The 17,151-nt window shown below is 49.4% G+C and overlaps 1 protein-coding gene across 2 annotated transcripts; it reads left to right on the top strand.

Moving 5' to 3' along the window:
* Positions 1-156: 156 nt before the first annotated feature.
* On the top strand, positions 157-10,107 carry USB1 (U6 snRNA biogenesis phosphodiesterase 1). Of its 2 annotated transcripts, none has more exons than XM_019664508.1 (7): positions 157-227; positions 1,414-1,580; positions 3,057-3,240; positions 4,381-4,434; positions 6,505-6,610; positions 7,865-7,948; positions 9,022-10,107. In XM_019664508.1, exons 2-7 carry the CDS (start codon positions 1,469-1,471, stop codon positions 9,124-9,126), a joined length of 645 nt encoding a protein of 214 aa, XP_019520053.1. In that variant the 5' UTR covers positions 157-227; positions 1,414-1,468; the 3' UTR covers positions 9,127-10,107. The 2 variants fall into 2 exon arrangements, with proteins under 2 accessions (XP_019520053.1, XP_019520052.1); XM_019664507.1 differs by lacking the exon at positions 157-227 and adding an exon at positions 415-589.
* Positions 10,108-17,151: the final 7,044 nt, after the last annotated feature.

Raw genomic sequence — 17,151 nt, 5'->3', positions numbered from 1 at the left:
CTGGACCTGACACGCCTCTGACAGCTCAGCTTGCTCTTAGGGGCGGGGCCCTGGAGCTCGGCCTTTGGGCCGTCTTGAGTAGGGGACTCCGGGACCTCCGATCCCGACCGGGCCTCGAGGGCAGGAATCCCCGCTGAGTCTAAAATGCGCTGACCGCTGACCCAGGGACTGTCCGTGGTTGGGAGGTCTGGTCCCAGGTGGCTGCAGACAGAGCCGCGGACAGAGAGGTCAGCGCCCGGAGCGATCTGGAAAACGGGCATACGGAGGCTGGGGGTACCGGGAGCCTCGGGGTTGCCCTCGACGCGCAGCGAGCGGCAGGAAGCGTGGTCTCGGTGGGTAGAGTCTTGGCTGGGTCCCGCCGGGCCCCGCCCCTCCAGGCCGCGCCCCGGGGAGGTGCTAACACAGGTCCCGCCCCCAGGAGGGCACTTCCGGCGCAGCGGAATTCCGGGTACGCAGTGTGGCCGCTGCCTGGCCCGCCTTGTTGTAGAGGAGGCCCCATGAGTGCGGCGCCCCTGGTGGGCTACAGCAGCAGCGGCTCTGAGGATGAGGCCGAGGCCGAGGCCGAGGCCGGGGCTGGAGGCCGCCCTCGGTGAGGAGGGAAGAAACCTCTCGTGGGAGAGTGCGGGTTCGCGTGAGACCCCGACGGGGATCAGAGTGTCTGGGTGGGAGGATGCGGGGCTGCTCCGCAGGGAAGGAGAAGGGGCGCAGGGTGCCCATCCTCCCTGGCTAGGCCAAGTGTAGGAGACAGGAAACGTGGGTTCGGGTCCAGCCTCTGCCGCTGGTGGACTATCTCCTGGCACGCACCGCTGTGCCACCCGAGGTCTGTTTCCTCATTTAACAGTTGCAGTAGTCATTGCTAAAGCGTTGGAGAGTTTTTTCATTCACCCAGTAAATAGTCATTGAGCACCCATTCTGCACCAGATTCGGGACTTGAGGACTCATCAGTGAACAAAACCATGAAAGTCCCTTACTTCGTGGAGCGTAGTCTCTTTAAGTTCCAGGCCCATGCTTGCTGAGCGCTTTTCAAGCGTTATCTCAGTTGATCTCACAATAGCGCTATCAGATAGAAACAGGCCCACAAAGGGCACATGATTGGCCCAAGACCACAGAGCTAGAAAGTGCTACTCTAGCTCAGGCCTGTCCAGTTAGGGAAGGTGACTCCGAACCACACATTGCTGCTGCCTGCTCAGGTGTTTCCCGAGAGGCTAAGGTCTGCCTCTCAGAGCCCCTGGGAGACCCCAATGAGACAAGACTGGGGAAAGAGCATTGTGGTTATCTAGAAGCTGCTGATCGCACCTGGTGGGAAATAGATGGGCAGTCACCCTGTACAAGGGGTTACAATTTCTGTTGTATTTACAGAGGTAGAGAGTGCTCAGAGGATATATGTGCATGTTTCCTTTTACTGTCTTGCAGTGGCCAGAGCCCCGTCCCCAGCCAGAGGTTGCCAGTACCAGACAGCGTGCTGCACATGTTCCCCGGCTCTGAGGAGGGACCTGAAGATGATAGTGCAAAACATGGGGGCCGGGTGCGCACCTTTCCCCACGAGCGGGGCAACTGGGCCACCCATGTCTACATACCGTGTGAGTAATATGTGAAAGGCAAGTGGCTGAGACATAGGTGCCTCTTGATGGGAGGAAGCTGACTTCCAACCAGGAGGAAGAAGCCTATGACATTGGTGGCGGGAAAGAGATCGACTCAGCAGAGAGAGAATGAAGTTCAAGAATTGAGGACTTTTTCTGTCCGTTAGTTTCAGATTTCAAATCATTGCCTGAAATCTTTTTTATTAACCTTGGGTATAGTGTTCTCCTTGCTCATAGGAGCTGACCAAGGGAGGGTCTAAGTCAGAGTGTCAAGGCCATCCCAGAGTGCTGCTGCAGCTGGCACTTGATTTCTAAGAGGACCTTAAGTGTGCTGGGTTCAGGTCCCAGCCCAGCCCTAAGAAGTGAGTGGCAGGCAGAAAATAGAAGATGCCCAAGCTTCAGAGTCAGACCTCACTTCACTACCCACTACTCTGGGTGCTGTTTAGTAAGTTACTGGACTTCTCAGACCCTCAGTATCCTGACCTCTAAAACGGGGATGATAGTAATACCTATCTCCTAGGACTTTTGTGAAAATTAAATCGGATCATCTATGCAAGTTCTTATAACAATACACTGAGGAAGTGGTGGCTCTTAATATTTTGTGTTGGGTCAAGTAAACTCTTAGAACCTCCATTTCCCCGTCCACAGATGCGAATGATTCTCTCTACTACCTACTCACCAGGGCATTTGGGCAAATTGAATAACATGCTGGGTGTGAACAGACTGTTAAACCATGCAGTTCTAGTCACATTCCTGGTAAAAATAAATATGTGAACATATGATGGTGGTAATTGTAGTGTTCTATGTATTTGTGAAAAATTGGGAGCGTGCTAAATGTCTATCAGGAGATTCTAAATGTGTAATGGGAATGCACCGTTTCTCATTATGGATTACTCTGGAGCTGTAATCATGAGCTTGACCTCTATACTGAGAGGAAGGATGTCCGAAATGTAATGTTATGTGAAGAAACCAGTGGAAGAACAGTGTAAATGGTATATGCTCGTCTTTTTTAACAAATAAAATATATATGTATGCATTGAGAAAAGGCCGGGGAAATAGGCAACCAAATTTTACAGTGTTTATCTCTAGGGTAGTGGCTTCAAAGTGGGCTGTATGCATCCTGGGGTAGAGGTCAAGATAATCCATTAGGATGAGGGAAGAAGACTGTTAGGACTTTTTTAGGTGTATCTTTTTATCTCATCTTTTTAAATGCTGTTCTGGAGAGTGTACATTTTATAAGACACATAATTTTATAGAGTAGCACATGTTCATAATTTATAAATAAATACCAGTTTATTGCAGGTAAGTGTGCAAGCTTGTTTTATTAATGGCCCGTGTGATCACAATAGGTTGGAGTCCATCGATCTAGGTGGTGGGATTTCAGAGGCCCCCACTTTCTCCCTTGCATGTGTCTTTATCACTTGAATTCTTTACAATGCGCATATATATGTTATGCTCTTCACTCTCCCCCTCCAGATGAAGTCAGGGAGGACTTCCTGGACCTGCTTGATGCATTGCTGCTCCATGCCCAGACATATGTCCCCCGGCTGGTGAGGATGGAGGCCTTCCACCTTAGCCTGTCCCAGAGCGTGGTTCTGCGTCACCACTGGATCCTCCCCTTTGTGCAGGCTCTGAAAGACCGCCTCGCCTCCTGCCACAGGTGAGTCCCGAGTGCTCCCCTCTGCCTCTTATCTCTCTCCCGTCCAAGAGTCCTCTTCCTGTCCTGAGCTACTGCAGGCGTGTGGGTATGAGTGCATTATTCCAGCAAGCAGGCCAAACCTGAAGGTTAGCACGCTGAAGGTGAGGTACGTGCTGTACGCCTCATCCTGTGTGACCTGGGGTACGCCATGTAAGCCCTGGAAGCCAAGTCCTCATCGGTGTGCAGGTCACGGGAGTGGTGATGGCTGCCTCAGAGGGGACTTGGCGAAGGATCTGAACTGGACCCAACTTCTGGTTTTGTCTGTCAGCCTAGGGCTTTTTTATCCTTAACTATTTTATACTTCTTCCTAACAGAAATGCCTTTCCTCCTAGACTTGGCCAGACCTAAGCCCTGCTCCTTCACCGAGGCTGTCCCCGAATCTCTAAGTCCTGGGGATCGCCTGGTACTGTGGCTGTTTACACCCTAGAGCTCATTTTACTCATCCTCGTAACCAGTCTTTCCCATGTCCATCTCCTCTGGAGCCCAAGTGCCTGTAGGCTCAAGAATTCGGCTTGTCTCTGAATTATCTTTTTTCCAGGTGCTTTGCTCATTGTAGGCATCAAATGGATGTTGATTGAATGACTCGGCAGGCGAGAGGGAGCCCAGAAATTATCCTCTAGATCCTCTGATGTGTATCTAGAAGCCAAAAAATGCTACCCAGGCACAAAGCCGTCGGCTCAGCCCCTAGCACATGGGGAAAATTCTTGGACTAGATCAGAACTGTCCTTTTCTAAACTGCAAGGAACAAATTGTCCCTTAAATGATCTATGAGCACCTACTTTGAGAACTAGACTTCCACAATTCCCGTCAGTAAAGTTGAGATAGTCTCACATTGTTTAATGGAATGAATTGCTATTAATAAAGTAAAAATTTGCTAGCAGCTGGATGAAACTGTGTTACTTAGACTGGGCGATTATTTAAGGCCTTGTCCAGCTCTCATATTTTAGGGTTCAGTTTACCACCTGTATAATAGGGTGACAATACCAAGTCTGAAATGAGTTAACTATATTTTCAAAGTGCTTTTTTTTTTAAACTTTTTTTTTCTGATTTTTTTCTTATTATTGTTCCTGAAATGTGGTCTTTTCTTTTTCTAAATTTTAGATTCTGCTTTACTGCCAACCGGGTAAAGATTTATACTAATCAAGAGAAAACAAGGTGAGCCTCCCCACTTTGCCCCCAATCATTTCCAGAAGATTTTATGGAGTGCTTTGGGGGTGCTTTGCTTCTGGCCTTGTCTGTTCCAGTTTTTTGTTGGCTTGTGCTTTACAAAAGCAGCTGTTCCCAAATCTGAACCTTTCATTAAGAAAAATAACTGGGGGGACATGCGGGAAGGAACAGAGGTAGAGAAAGACATCTTGGTGTAGTGAAAAAAGCCCGAGACTAAAAGAAAACCTGGCTCTGTCCCCAATTTAATGTTTAGCTCATATCTTCACCTCTGTGACTTTCCGTTTCCATGCTGTCACATGCCTGCCCTTGATACATTCATCATGGGCACTTGTGAGATTCAAATAAGCCAAACAAGTTTTGAAAAGTATTCAAGTGTTAGATGAACATAAGAAGAAATTATTATCATCAAGGCTTCAAAGCAGGCCTCCCTGTCTGATCCACTCACTGAGCTGCCTTCTCTTAGCGCCTCTGAAAGGAGGGCTCATTCCTTCACTCACTCTATACGCAGATTTATTCAGCACCTACCGATTCAGCAATGAAAAGATCAGCACAGTCCCTGCTCTTAGGGATCTCACATTCTGCAGGGGAGACAGATAAGTCATTGAGATTGTTCCTAACTATTGTGTGATACGATAGTCAGGAGCAGATAGCCAAGGAGGGTTCTGGGGAAGTGGCCAGAGAGGTGGCATTTGCTGGGGACCTGAGAATGACAAGGAGCCAGCCCTGGGAAGAGCTGCTGTAGGAACCTCCAAGCAAAGGACACAGCAAACAAGGTGACTCTGAGGCAGGAAAGAGTCCAATTGGCGTGTTTGAGGCCAGGGAGCAGGTGGGCGGGCGATAGGCAGTTAAGTTGTGCAGGGTTAGTTCATGCAGGGCCTTCAAAGTCAAGACGGAGAGTTTGGATGTTTAGTGTCAGGGAAGCCATTGGAGGGATGTGAACAGAAGAGAGGCGTGATCCAATTTATGTTTGTAAATGTCAGTCTGGCTAGACCATGTCTGTGTCTGAGGCTACCAAGTGGAGAAGAGGTATAAGAGAGAAGGGTAGACACAGAGCGAGCAGAGAGGGGGCAGGTGTTGCCATCCCAGTGAGGGACCAGTGGTGGCCTGGATTAGGGTGATGGCAGTGGAAAAGCCAAGAATTGGACATAGTCCCAATATACTAGAGGTAGAATCAACTGGAATTACCAATGGGTTGGATCTGTGCAAAGTAAGGGGATTCCTAGGTTTGGGGTTTGAATAACTGGGTAAACAGCGGCCCCATTTTTTTGTGATGGGAAACACCGGTGGGGTGAAAATCAAAACTTCTGCTTTGTGCCTCTTAGATTTTGCTGCCTGTTAGACCCCCAGGTGGAAATGTCACATACTCAGTTATATTGCACAGGAGAGGTGCCAGCTAGAGACAGAAATTTGGGAACCATGAGCCTGTGTGATATTTAAAGCAAGGCTGGGTGAGATCTGCCTGCTGGAGAGCTAAGAGGGCTGAGGACTGAGCTCTGCAACCCTTGGCCATTTAGTGATTAGAAAGACGGGAGGGCAGTGGGGGGAGACTGGACCAGGAGGCCAGAGGTGGGATCAAACCAGGACTGTGTAGTGTGTGGTTTGAGAGAGAGAGAAAAGGGTCTCAGGGAGGCTTTTTAAAGATGAGAGAGAACATGAGTGCTGATGGGAGGGTGGCTGGGGCCAGAGAGCCAAGTCCTCCAGAAAGGGTCCAGACTCAGGAGTGATGAGGAGGAGTGATGGGTGCAGAAGCTCTGGGGCGTGTAGACTTGGCAGTGGCAGATGAAGGCGTTCCTGCAAGGGTTATGAGACCCTGGAGAGGGAGGGGAGATGTGTGGTTAGGACTGGGGAAGGAAGGTTTCCAGCCAGAGGAGGGGGCGGATGAACGAGGCAGCTGAGAGAGCAGGAAAATGAACTGACCAGGAGATGGGGTAAGAAAGCACTCACGGTCTAGACTGCTAAGCTTCCTGGCTGTCGCATCCTCTGCCCCATTGCAGCTGGTTTATGTTCTCAGGTGTTGCATCTCATGCCCATGTTGTCTCCACTTCTGCCTCTCTCCAGGACCTTCGTTGGGCTTGAGGTCACGTCAGGGCACACCCAGTTCCTAGACCTGGTTTCTGAAGTAGACAGAGTCATAGAGGAATTTGACCTCACCACTTTCTACCAGGTAATGAACGGGGCCTTTTCTTCTCCACTGGCCCATCTATAACTGGAGTAAAACAAGCCTTCAAGTACCCCTTGTTAAGAGGCAAACTGAAGAGCCCTCCAGAACCTTCCCAGATCAAGTGTCCGCAATGCCAGCCTTCAGAAGACACACACCTCTGGGGAGCTGAGGGGCCTGAGATGTGGTCACATGCAGCCTACCCGAAGTCCAACATTTCTTAGAATTTCTTAGAATTCTTTTTTTTATGTCTTAAATATACACACAATTTATACCTTCTTCTCCATATTGTATTCATGTGTATTTTTTTATTTTTAAAAAAGTAGTTCTCCCCAATATTTTTTAGTAAAATTGACATTCCAGGAAGGGTGTAGCTTCACATACTTCCCTGCACCTTTGCCCCGTGCCCTCCAGGGGTACTTGACTCCAAGTTGAATGCCAAGGCTTTAAAGGGCCACTGGTTTTGCCTGATAAACTCTTTTTAAACCGTGCTGACATATGTAGGTATGAATTTGAACAATTATTATTTCTTCATAATTTTAGACATTTTGGATTTTATATATTTCATCTTAAAAAGCATGTCATCTGTTGAAGTGCTTTAAGTCAGAAAATAGACTCGAAGCCTGGATTATCTTCCGCATCCCAGATTTAATGACTCGCTGTGAATGTGTAAGAAGGCCTCTGAGAACTGGACTGGCTTAGCGCGGGGCTGCCATAACAAAATACCACAGACTGGGTGGCTTAACGAAATCTATTTTCTTACAATTCTGGAGCCAAGATCACGGTGTAGGCATGGCCAGTTTTTGGTGAGGACTCTCTTCCTGATTTGTAGGTAGCCATCTTCTCGCTGTGTCCTCACATGGCTGACAGAAGGAAGCAAGCTCTCCCTTATACAGGCACGAACCCCATCGTGAGGGCCTCCACCTCACGGCCTCATCTAAACCCGCTTCTCTCCCCAAGGCCCCACCTCCAAACACCGTCATACTGGAGGTTAAAGCTTCCACTTAGGAATTGGAGTGGAAAGGGGTGAATAGTCCATAGCAAGTTGCGTCCACAAGCAAGGACCAAATCAGAGCTACTTTGTCCATCTGTAGAGGATGCTTGACATCAACACTGATCAACACTGAGGGTCTAGTCTCCCAGGGAGCAGGCCAGGGTTCCAGCAGGGTTGCCATGACAGCTCTGTCACAGACCTGCTGTGATATCTAGGCCTGCCCTGGCACCTGGGTGACCGCCTGCCTCCCTGCCTCCCCTCCGCAGGACCCTTCATTCCACATCAGCCTGGCCTGGTGTGTGGGTGATGCTCATCTCCAGCTGGAAGGACAATGCCTGAGGGAACTCCAGGTGAGTTTCCAGTGCAGGACCAGAGGCTGCTGAACTCTGGAAGCGATGGGATAGGTGTGGGGGAGCGGACGGGAGCTGACTGGCCCTGGGGGTTAGACATGCAAACCTGAATCCCTGGGAAATTACTGACATGGCAGGAAACCCCACCACCTTACCTGGCTCCTCCAAGTGGACCAGCAGCAGCACCTGGGAGCTTATTAGCACTATAGACTCTTAGGCTCCAACCCAGAACTAAGAAATCAGAATCGCATGTTAACAAGCTCTCTAGGGATTTGTGTGCATAATAAAATGCGAGAAGCGCTGTCCTGGAGCACTGATATGAGAGGACACTGCAGGCCTTTCCTGAAGTCCTAGCCCCTCGTCCACAGGTCAAAGGCTTGGGTTCCCACAGGGGTCTGGCAGCTGTTGGAAATGAGTAAAAATGGCCAGGTATAAGGAACATCCTAGCCTCGTAGCCTTTCTCATATTTTGATAAGTGAAGTACTTCGCTTTCCCGTCAGCGCTTAGAGGAGCTGACACCCCGCCTCCAGGTCAGGGAGAGAGTGGGGAGTGTTGCTGTGCAGGAATGTGGGCCTAGTGTTGCTACCACTCCTGTTTTTCCAGAAAAGCCAGAAATCTAGATTTTTGTGTATAATCGCCCTATTTTCAAATGTTGGCAGCTAATTGGTATTTTTTTAAAAAACATTTTGCATGCCAAACAACACATGTGCACTCTAGATAGATACAAGCCATGGGCCATCATCACGGGGCCACCTCTGCTCTTGGCCTGATCATGCTGGAGGTGGCACCAGCAGACCCGGATCCCAATCCTGGTTATACTGGATTCTGCAATCTAGGCTTGTGAGCATCCATTTCCTCCTCTGCAAAGTTGGGATGATAGGACCAACCTCGCAAAATCGCAGAGCTGATTAGACAAGATACCTAGGTACAGAGCCTGGAGCCTGCGTGGCTCTCGGTCTCCCCTCAGCGGTGCCTAATCTCTGAAGGATCTCAGTAGGCTGGATTTGTTTGCATTGCCCTCTGGGTCCCTGATGCCCCTAAAGTGACTGTCCTCTCCCGGCTCCTGATTTAAGGAAATTGTGGATGAGTTTGAAGACTCCGAGCTGCTGCTACGCATGCACGCTGAGCAGGTCCGCTGCAAGTCTGGGAACAAGTTCTTCTCGATGCCTTTGAAGTGAGCGCCAGAGGCTCTCTTTGTCGCAGGCCCTGCTGCAGGCCAGGCAGAGATGAAGGAGCCTGCTCAACTGATGGGGATATTCCCAGCCTACCACTGGGAGGCCCAGCTGGAGGTGCAGCCACTCCTGGTGGTCCCAGGGACTGGTCCTCTCCTGGTCCTTTTGGGCTGCAGGTCCGGTGCTGCTGTGTTGTGAACATTCCCAGAAGTCACCAGTAGAGGGCAACCTGGGCTTCCTGGTTCTCCGTCAGAGGTGGTTATGCAGAAAAAAAAAATGGGGTCACCCAGTGAGCCCACCCATACTCAGCCACAACTCCCACTGTAGTCCCTCCAACAAATGGCCCCTCTTCACACTCCCCCACTCCCCTTACAGCTGTTTGTGTTGTGATGCCATTGGCCTCAGACCAGCATTTTTAAAACCATCGTGTCCTGGCTTGGGCATAGGATGATGCTTCAGGGTCTGTCACCCTCCCTCCTTGAAGCATGCCACTTTTATTTATTTGTTATTAGTCTTATCCCCTCCTATGCCAGCAGGGGCCATTTCAGGGCCAAGGTACAGGGTGCTAATTTGAGGTCCAGCCTGAGTTTTCTCCATTCCTTCCTCCCACTCACCCCCAGTCAGGTGCCTGGGGAGACTTGAACAGATGTTTTATTTTGGCCTTGCTGGTGGTGGCTTCAAGCCAGGCCTCCAACATTCTGTGACCTCTGGCTTCCCATCAGCTTTCCCAAAGAGGCAGAGCGGCGCCTACCCCCAGCCCGAGTTCGCTTTCTGCAGCCTCCAAGTGCCTGCCGTGGCCTGCAGGCCTTCTGTGGGAACGTGGATAACGGGCCAGGCATTGCACAGGATTTTTATTCTTCAGGCCACCACCAGAGCAAAGGACCAGGCCTTTCCAGTCACCATCTAGATTTCTGGTGATGGATGAAGAGATTTTGTTATTGTTTTAAATTATGTTTGACAAATAAAAATTTCAGTTTTTATTTTGGATTTTGTTTTGGCTGCTTCTGTTCAACTAGGTAAGAAGATGACTCCACTACACCATCATGTGTCACAGTTTGGGGGGGGACCTTTGGGAGTCTCTGTTATGATGTCCGAGGTGCCCACGAGACACATTAATGATGGGGCGGGGTCACCCAGCCTGCCAGGCCTGCATACCAGCGAGATGGCACCTACCACATCTAGCCCAGGGCTGGGCACATGGCAGGGGGTCGCCACCCCCATTCCTCATCAGTGTAAGCACAGACATTTAGACCTGATACTATTAACACGTTTCAAAGCCCTTTCTAGGACCTTCTCGGCTATTCCTCCCAATAACCCCCCTAAAAAGTAAACGGGAAAGATTATTACGCCTGTACAGAAGAATGGGTTAAATGACTTTCTTGAGGTCACGTGAGAATCCAGAGGCAAGGCCCCTACCTCTGCCCTAACTTCAATCCTGCCCACAGGCTCCTGGTCAGCCCTGCTCTCCCCATCACCACCCCAAGCCTGAGGGAAAGGCGCGCAGAATGGGGGCCTGTCACCCTAGCCCCCCACTCTGCCTCCTGCACTTCTGTGCTTCCTGAGCCAAGCTCCCGCTGAAGGACCCAGGAAGTCTAATTCTGGGCCACGTTCCCCAACCCCACTGCATGGATCTGCTGATTCAACTCCGACTGGCCAGTCGGTTCCTCTGGCTTTTGAGGTCATGCTGGAGAAAAGAAGCCAGCCATCCTTCCCGGCATGCAAGGAACACAGCAAACCGGCTGTGCAGCCAGCGCTTAATGACACCTGCTCTGTGCCAGGCCCTGCACTGGGCAGCGGATGAACCTGTCTTATCTGGCCCTCTGGATGCTCAACATGGGTGGGGGCAGGCAGGGTGCACAGAGGAGAAGCCCCATCCTCAACTTTGCACTTCTCAGCAACCCAATTTCCTGCAGGTCCAATTTTAGGATGGAAGCCAGCATCCAACAAGGCAGGTCCTGTGGGCACCGACCACCAGACTTTCCTCGTCAGGGACACCCAGCCTCCATCTTGAGCGCTTGCTCTTCCTGGGAGGGGGCTGGGTGTGATGTAGCAGCATCACCACCATCCTGGGAGGACAGACCCCCTGGTCCCTTGGGGGAGGATGTGGCTCGGATGGAATTAGAGTGTGGCAACTTTGAGAAACGGGCCAAGATCAATAACTGGCTCCTCCGTGGAGAATGAAAGGTGGTGATAGAGGAAGGAAGTAGGAGATTCACTGGGGGTGGGAGTGGGCGGCAGGCTGGGCCGGAGGAGGCTGGGCGGCAGGGGCTTGGCACGTGCCCAGACGTTGAGTGTGCTGCTGGAGAACAGGCTCCGCTGACAGTGCAGAAGCAGCTGGGGCTCTTCCATAAGAGGAGATGTGCTCCGGAGACAGAGGCACGACCAGAGCAGGCCGGGTCCACCCCAGGCAGGCTGGCAAGGAGGAAAGACATGCACTTGATGGGGATTTCATCACACCAGGGAGAGTGCAAAATCCACACACCTGGCCTCAGTGTCCTCAGATGTTCCCTGCAGGGCAGGGAAATGATCGTCGGCCTGTTTGGCCCATTTCCACCTGGCACTCTTGGCTCCGCACACGCCTCTCCAGACCACCCCAGCTTTGTTTCCAAGGAAGAGGGAAATTACCTCGGCTTGTTTGTTTATTCCTTGTCTTGGTACCAGGAGCCTGAGAGGCCAGGGGTGGGGGTGGAGGTGGGGGCCCTGGTCCTGCTCCCAATCCACAGGGCCTTTCCTTTCCTAAACAAGGGACCTTGGCCACTACCTGAGCCAGAACCTTCCTTTTACAAATAAGGAGACAAACCCAAAGAGGAGAAATAACTCACTCAAGATTGCCCACTCAATTCGTGCTAGGGCAGGAACCCCATGGCCTGGCTTCTAATCCAGAGCTGTTTCAACAACCCCTTACATCACCTCAGGGTCTCAGAAGGAAACTGTGCTGTGAAATGACGAGTCTGGGCTTTAATTCAAAAGGCTCCGAGAGAAAAAGGGAGTGGGGGAGGTTAGGGTCTAGATGAAATGACTTTGTCAAAATGTGGATAATGTTTAAAGCCGGCTGACGGAAGGGCTGGAATTGGCACATCTCAGTCCCCAGTCCCTCAGGGCTGGCCACACCCCTGGGATGGATGGATGTACAAACCCACTTTGGGCCTAGAGCTACCTGTAGGAGCCAGAACCAATCACTGGGAGCTTCCAGGTCTGGTCACAGGGATGCCATCTCCTTAAGGTAGTATTTACCCAAAGCGAGGAAGTTCCAACCGAGAGAAAACAATGACTAAACTGGTCTGACCATTAGCCTCTAGGAGCATTGCTCATGGTTCCTGGGCTCCTCTCTTTACTAGGTAACCCCCTAAATTCAAGCTGTTTTTTAACTGGCTGATTGGGAATAAATATTGTGAAAGATTGCAATGAGTTCAGTAAAACTGAGACAACCCCGTTGTCCATTTCTGACTGTACATTTCCCAAAAGGAAATTTCAGAGCAAAAACTTTAGAAATCTATTTCCCAAAGGAGGGGCTGCACAAAGAATTTAGTCAGTGGAAATGGATGAAATTGCCCCAATCTTTTCTCCAAACCCCAACTGTCATTCCCTGAGGAAGCTTTGCCAAACACCAGAGGCTGTCCACCCACCGTCGATGCTGACAAAGAGTTGTTGCATGACCAAACTTTAGACTGGCCTCCCTGGGCCCTCTCCCCAAAAGGCCCATCCATGTACTTCCTTCTACAATCCAGTTTTATCCAGAATCCTGCTAAATCAGGTTAGTGAGAATTCCCCACCCTTGATAGAACATCTGATCACACTCTCCATCCCCATTACCTTCCAGGTGATGATATCTGATCACCCTGGCCTGCCTTCAGCCAGAATCCCCCCAGATCTGATGTCTTCTCTTAGTCATTTTCCATCCACCCACCCACACACCCACACACACACACACACACACATAATTTGTTCCTTGGCTATAAATCCCCACTTTTTCTGGTTGTGTTTGGAATTGAGCCCCATTGGTTATTGGAGTCTCTCCCTATTGCAATTTTTTTTCCCCAGTAAAATCTATCTTTACCACTTTAACTTCTGTCCATTTCTGGTTCCCTTTAACTGTTTTTAGTGTCATGTCTCAGATCTGGATCAGAACCACCATCGGACCCTAAGAGGAAACAACCAGCGACCTAGACCTTTTATCCCCATGATTCCCAATATCATTTAAAGCCAGAAGGACTTGAGGGACTCCGCCCAATAATCCAAGGTTTATTAGACAAAACAGTCCAATCACTTTCTAATCCCCACTTTTAGTGCATTCAATACTCCTATTGTCACGGTCAAAAAACCAAATAGGCAAGGATATGGGTTAGTCCAAATCTGAGCTCTGTCAAAATCGTCAAACCCAGATCTGCCTTGATGCCTAACCCTGACACGATCCTGTCTGCTATTCCTTCCAACACCCAATATTTCCCAGTCCTTGGTTTACGTTCACCTGGTTTAAATTCCCCTTCATAAGGAATCCCAATACTTGTTTGTCTAAACCTGGGATAACCAACAATATACCTAGACCGTTATGCCCCCAAAATTTACTGAGGCTCCTACTTACTTCTTGCATACCTTAAATGCCAATTCCCAGGAGATTCCACTTTAATCCAATATGTAGATGACCTCCTTCTCTGTTCTGACAATTATGACAACTCCTTTGGACACCAAATACCTTCTTAAGGCTTTAGCAAGAAAAGGCCACAAGGTGGCTAGAGACAAAATTCAACTGTTCTCTCTGTGTGTCTGATACCTGGGTCATGATATTTCAGCTGCAGGTAGAGCTATCTCCACAGACAGAGCCTCTACTATTCAACATGTTTCTCTCCCTGACAGAAAACGACAACTGACATGTTTTTGAGGTCTAGTGGGATAGGACATGGGTACCTAATGTCTCCATGTTTGCCTCACCTCTCCATGCCATGACTAAGGAGGCATCCCCAGACCCAGGAGTCTGGGACCCAGCCCCTCCAACAATGCCTTCAAGAACTTTAAGTTCTGTCTGCTTTCACCTCCCATCCTTCGACTGTCCAATGACTCCCTGCCTTTTTCTTTGTGCGTGAACGAAAGGGTCACACCCTCAGAATGTTATCCAGGGAGCATAATGGACACCAAAGACCTCTGGGATATTCTAGCTTGGCCTTGGACCCAGTAGCCAAGGCATATCCCCCTGTGAGCCACGGCGACAACCACCAAACTCGCCCACGCTACCTCTGATTTAGTATTAGGTCATCCGCTTGACATCCATGTTCCTCGGGCTGTGCAGACCCTGTCGCTTAATGAAAACACACGGCACTTTCCTGCATCTCGACTTACCTCCTATGAAATCGTACACCTCTCTTCCCTCTCACATCATCATATATCACCATCAAAATCTTAACCCTGCCTTCCTTTACTCACTGATGGGACACACCACGACTGTGTCCTTAACACTAGATCATTATCTTGTCCTCGGCTAGCTTTGTCAGAAAACCCCCTCCCCCAAGTTGACCTCACTTTTCATGGCAATGGCTCATACCTCCAGAAGGAGGATGGGGCCCTCCAGGCTGGAGATGTCATTACAGATCAACATGAACTCCTAGAATACCAAACCCTGCCAAATGTCAAACCAGCCCAGGAAACCAAGTTAACTGCTCTTACTCAGGCTTTCGTAAAAGCAGAAGGAACTAAGGTTAGCATTTATGTTAATGGCCACAGTGCCTTTAGGGTAATACATGATTTGCGTACATTATAGAAACACAGAGGATTCAGGACAGCAGCTGGTACCCCAGTCGAAAATGGACCCCAAAAAGCAGAACTTCTAGAGGTATTGTTATTATCCCAACAGATCACTACAGTTAAAACTGAGGGACACAGTGCAAAAAAATACAGATGAAATCCAAGGAAATAAATGGGCTGATAAACGTGCTAAATTAGCAGCCTCTTCCCCAGTCACCCAAGAAATCCCAGTGTTTCCCAAACCTTGGGACTATGCCCCGTATGTTGCTTAGAAGCCCTAGACCCTGATGGGGTTATTCACCTTCCCTTGAGGGAGAGCACTAATTTAGGATGACTCCTGGGAAATCATAAAAGAAATCTGTCTACATGGCCCAGATAACAGCTTCCGGATGACCAAGCCATTCAGATAGATTCTGGAAACACAAAGATGGTGGCTTGGCAGCTCCTTTGTCTCTCTGGAGTCACTGTGTACAGTTTACACACTACACAGACAGGACAAAATGTGGGATATATCAGACAAACAGTAGTTCAGGCCTTTTGGCCTTTTTTTGGGTCAAGCATTTGCTACTTGCCTCAAATGCCAGAAACACACCCTGGAAAAACTGTAAAAGTGGGCAAGGGAGGGAAGCAGCTTCCCCTCAGACCCTCCCCTCACTGGCAAATGGATTTTATCCAATTACCAAAAGGACAAGGCTACCAACATGTACTCACGCTCATCTGCATGTTTTCTAAATGGCTAGAGGCTTTCTCCCTGCCGAATGCGTCAGCAACATCAGTTGCCAGAGTGTTCCTGGAACAAATCTTCCCCACTTTGGGGTATCCGCTCTACCATCTCTAGTGACACAGTATCACATTTCTTTGGGAAAATTACACAGGAAATCGGAAAGGCAACACATTAGTCAAAGCCTCCACTGCCCTTACCGTCCTCAGTCATCAGGCGCCATAGAAAGAGACGGCAGCATCCTCAAGACCGAACTGGCTAACATGCCAGAAGAATTGGACTTGGCTGCCCACAGCTCTTATGGCAATGAGATGTTCACCCCTATCTCCATGTAAGCGACCATCTTTTGAAATGATCATGGGAAGGCCCACGAGGACGCCTTCTTCAGCTAGTCTAGTAGAAGATTCTACAAAGCCAATGGGTAGCACGTACACCGTGAATACGCTGCACAAAGGGATGATTCAAGTCCCAGGCAAGACGGAGCAGGACGGTGTGAGATTTCCTCATGCTACTCAGAATGGTGACAATTTAAAACATATGAATTGCTTATTTCTGGAATGTTCCCTTTAATATTTTCAGACCACAATTGACTGCGGGTAACTGAAACCACAGAAAGTGAAATCATGGATAAGGGAGGACGACTGGGCTCATTGTTGAAGCACTTTACCTTCACCGCTGGCCTTGAGTTGGTGACTCGCCGACTATGAGAAATCCAGTGTGCTGTTCTCCATAACTGCATCACCCTTCATATGACCCTGGGTGGAGAAGGGGGACACTCGCACAGTGGTCGGAAGCAACTGCTGCACCTTTGTCCCTGGCAATCTACCTGACATGTTTGCCATAACCAGGAAGGTTCAAGAGGTGAATGAAGAAATGTGTGCATCGCTGCCATGGTGCCCACACCAGGAAGGACAACAACCCCTAAAGGTCGATGAAGTTGGGCACACACATCGATTCAGCCTCTATTCTTCGTCTTTCCATTTATCTTCAAAGTCTCCCTCTCATTAAATGTCTTGTGGGTGGTACAGGACAGCAGTTATCAACTGTCATCAAGTTTCAACAGATGATTAGGCTGGTTCTAAATGTATAAAGGCAACCAAATGAGAAACGGACTTTATTGATCACAGCCTCTTCCTCCCTTGAAGAGGGGGAACTAACAGTTTTTGCTTCACCAAACTTTAGTCTGGCCTCCCTGAGCCCTCTCCCCCAAAGGCCCATCCATGTACTTCCTTCTACAATCCAGTTTTATCCAGAATCCTGCTAAATCAGGTTAGTGAGAATTTCCCACCCTTGATAGAACATCTGATCACACTCCCCATCCCCATTACCTTCCAGGTGCTATCTGATCACCCTGGCCTGCCTTCAGCCAGAATCCCCCCAGACGTGATGTCTTCTCTTAGTCATTTTCCATCCACCAATGCCCCCCACCCTCACTCCCTCACACATCCTTGTTACTGCCTGTATTGGGAATCAGGCCCAGTTCTATACTGAGTCTCTCTTCCCTGATTGCTATAGTTTTTTGTTTGTTTGTTTGTTTGTTTTTTGAATAAAATCTATCATTACTGCTTTAACTT

This window comes from Hipposideros armiger, unplaced genomic scaffold (assembly GCF_001890085.2).
Source record: "Hipposideros armiger isolate ML-2016 unplaced genomic scaffold, ASM189008v1 scaffold_423, whole genome shotgun sequence".
Classification (NCBI taxonomy): domain Eukaryota; kingdom Metazoa; phylum Chordata; class Mammalia; order Chiroptera; family Hipposideridae; genus Hipposideros; species Hipposideros armiger.
Note: the sequence above shows the minus strand (reverse complement) of the source record. Positions and strands in the feature narration are given on the sequence as shown.

Coding starts and splice junctions, on each gene's coding strand:
- USB1 (XM_019664507.1), top strand. CDS start 498: ATGAGTGCGGCGCCCCTGGTGGGCTACAGCAGCAGCGGCTCTGAGGAT. Junction 1,581..3,056: donor CACCCATGTCTACATACCGT/GTGAGTAATATG, acceptor CTCCCCCTCCAG/ATGAAGTCAGGGAGGACTTC. Junction 7,949..9,021: donor AATGCCTGAGGGAACTCCAG/GTGAGTTTCCAG, acceptor TCCTGATTTAAG/GAAATTGTGGATGAGTTTGA.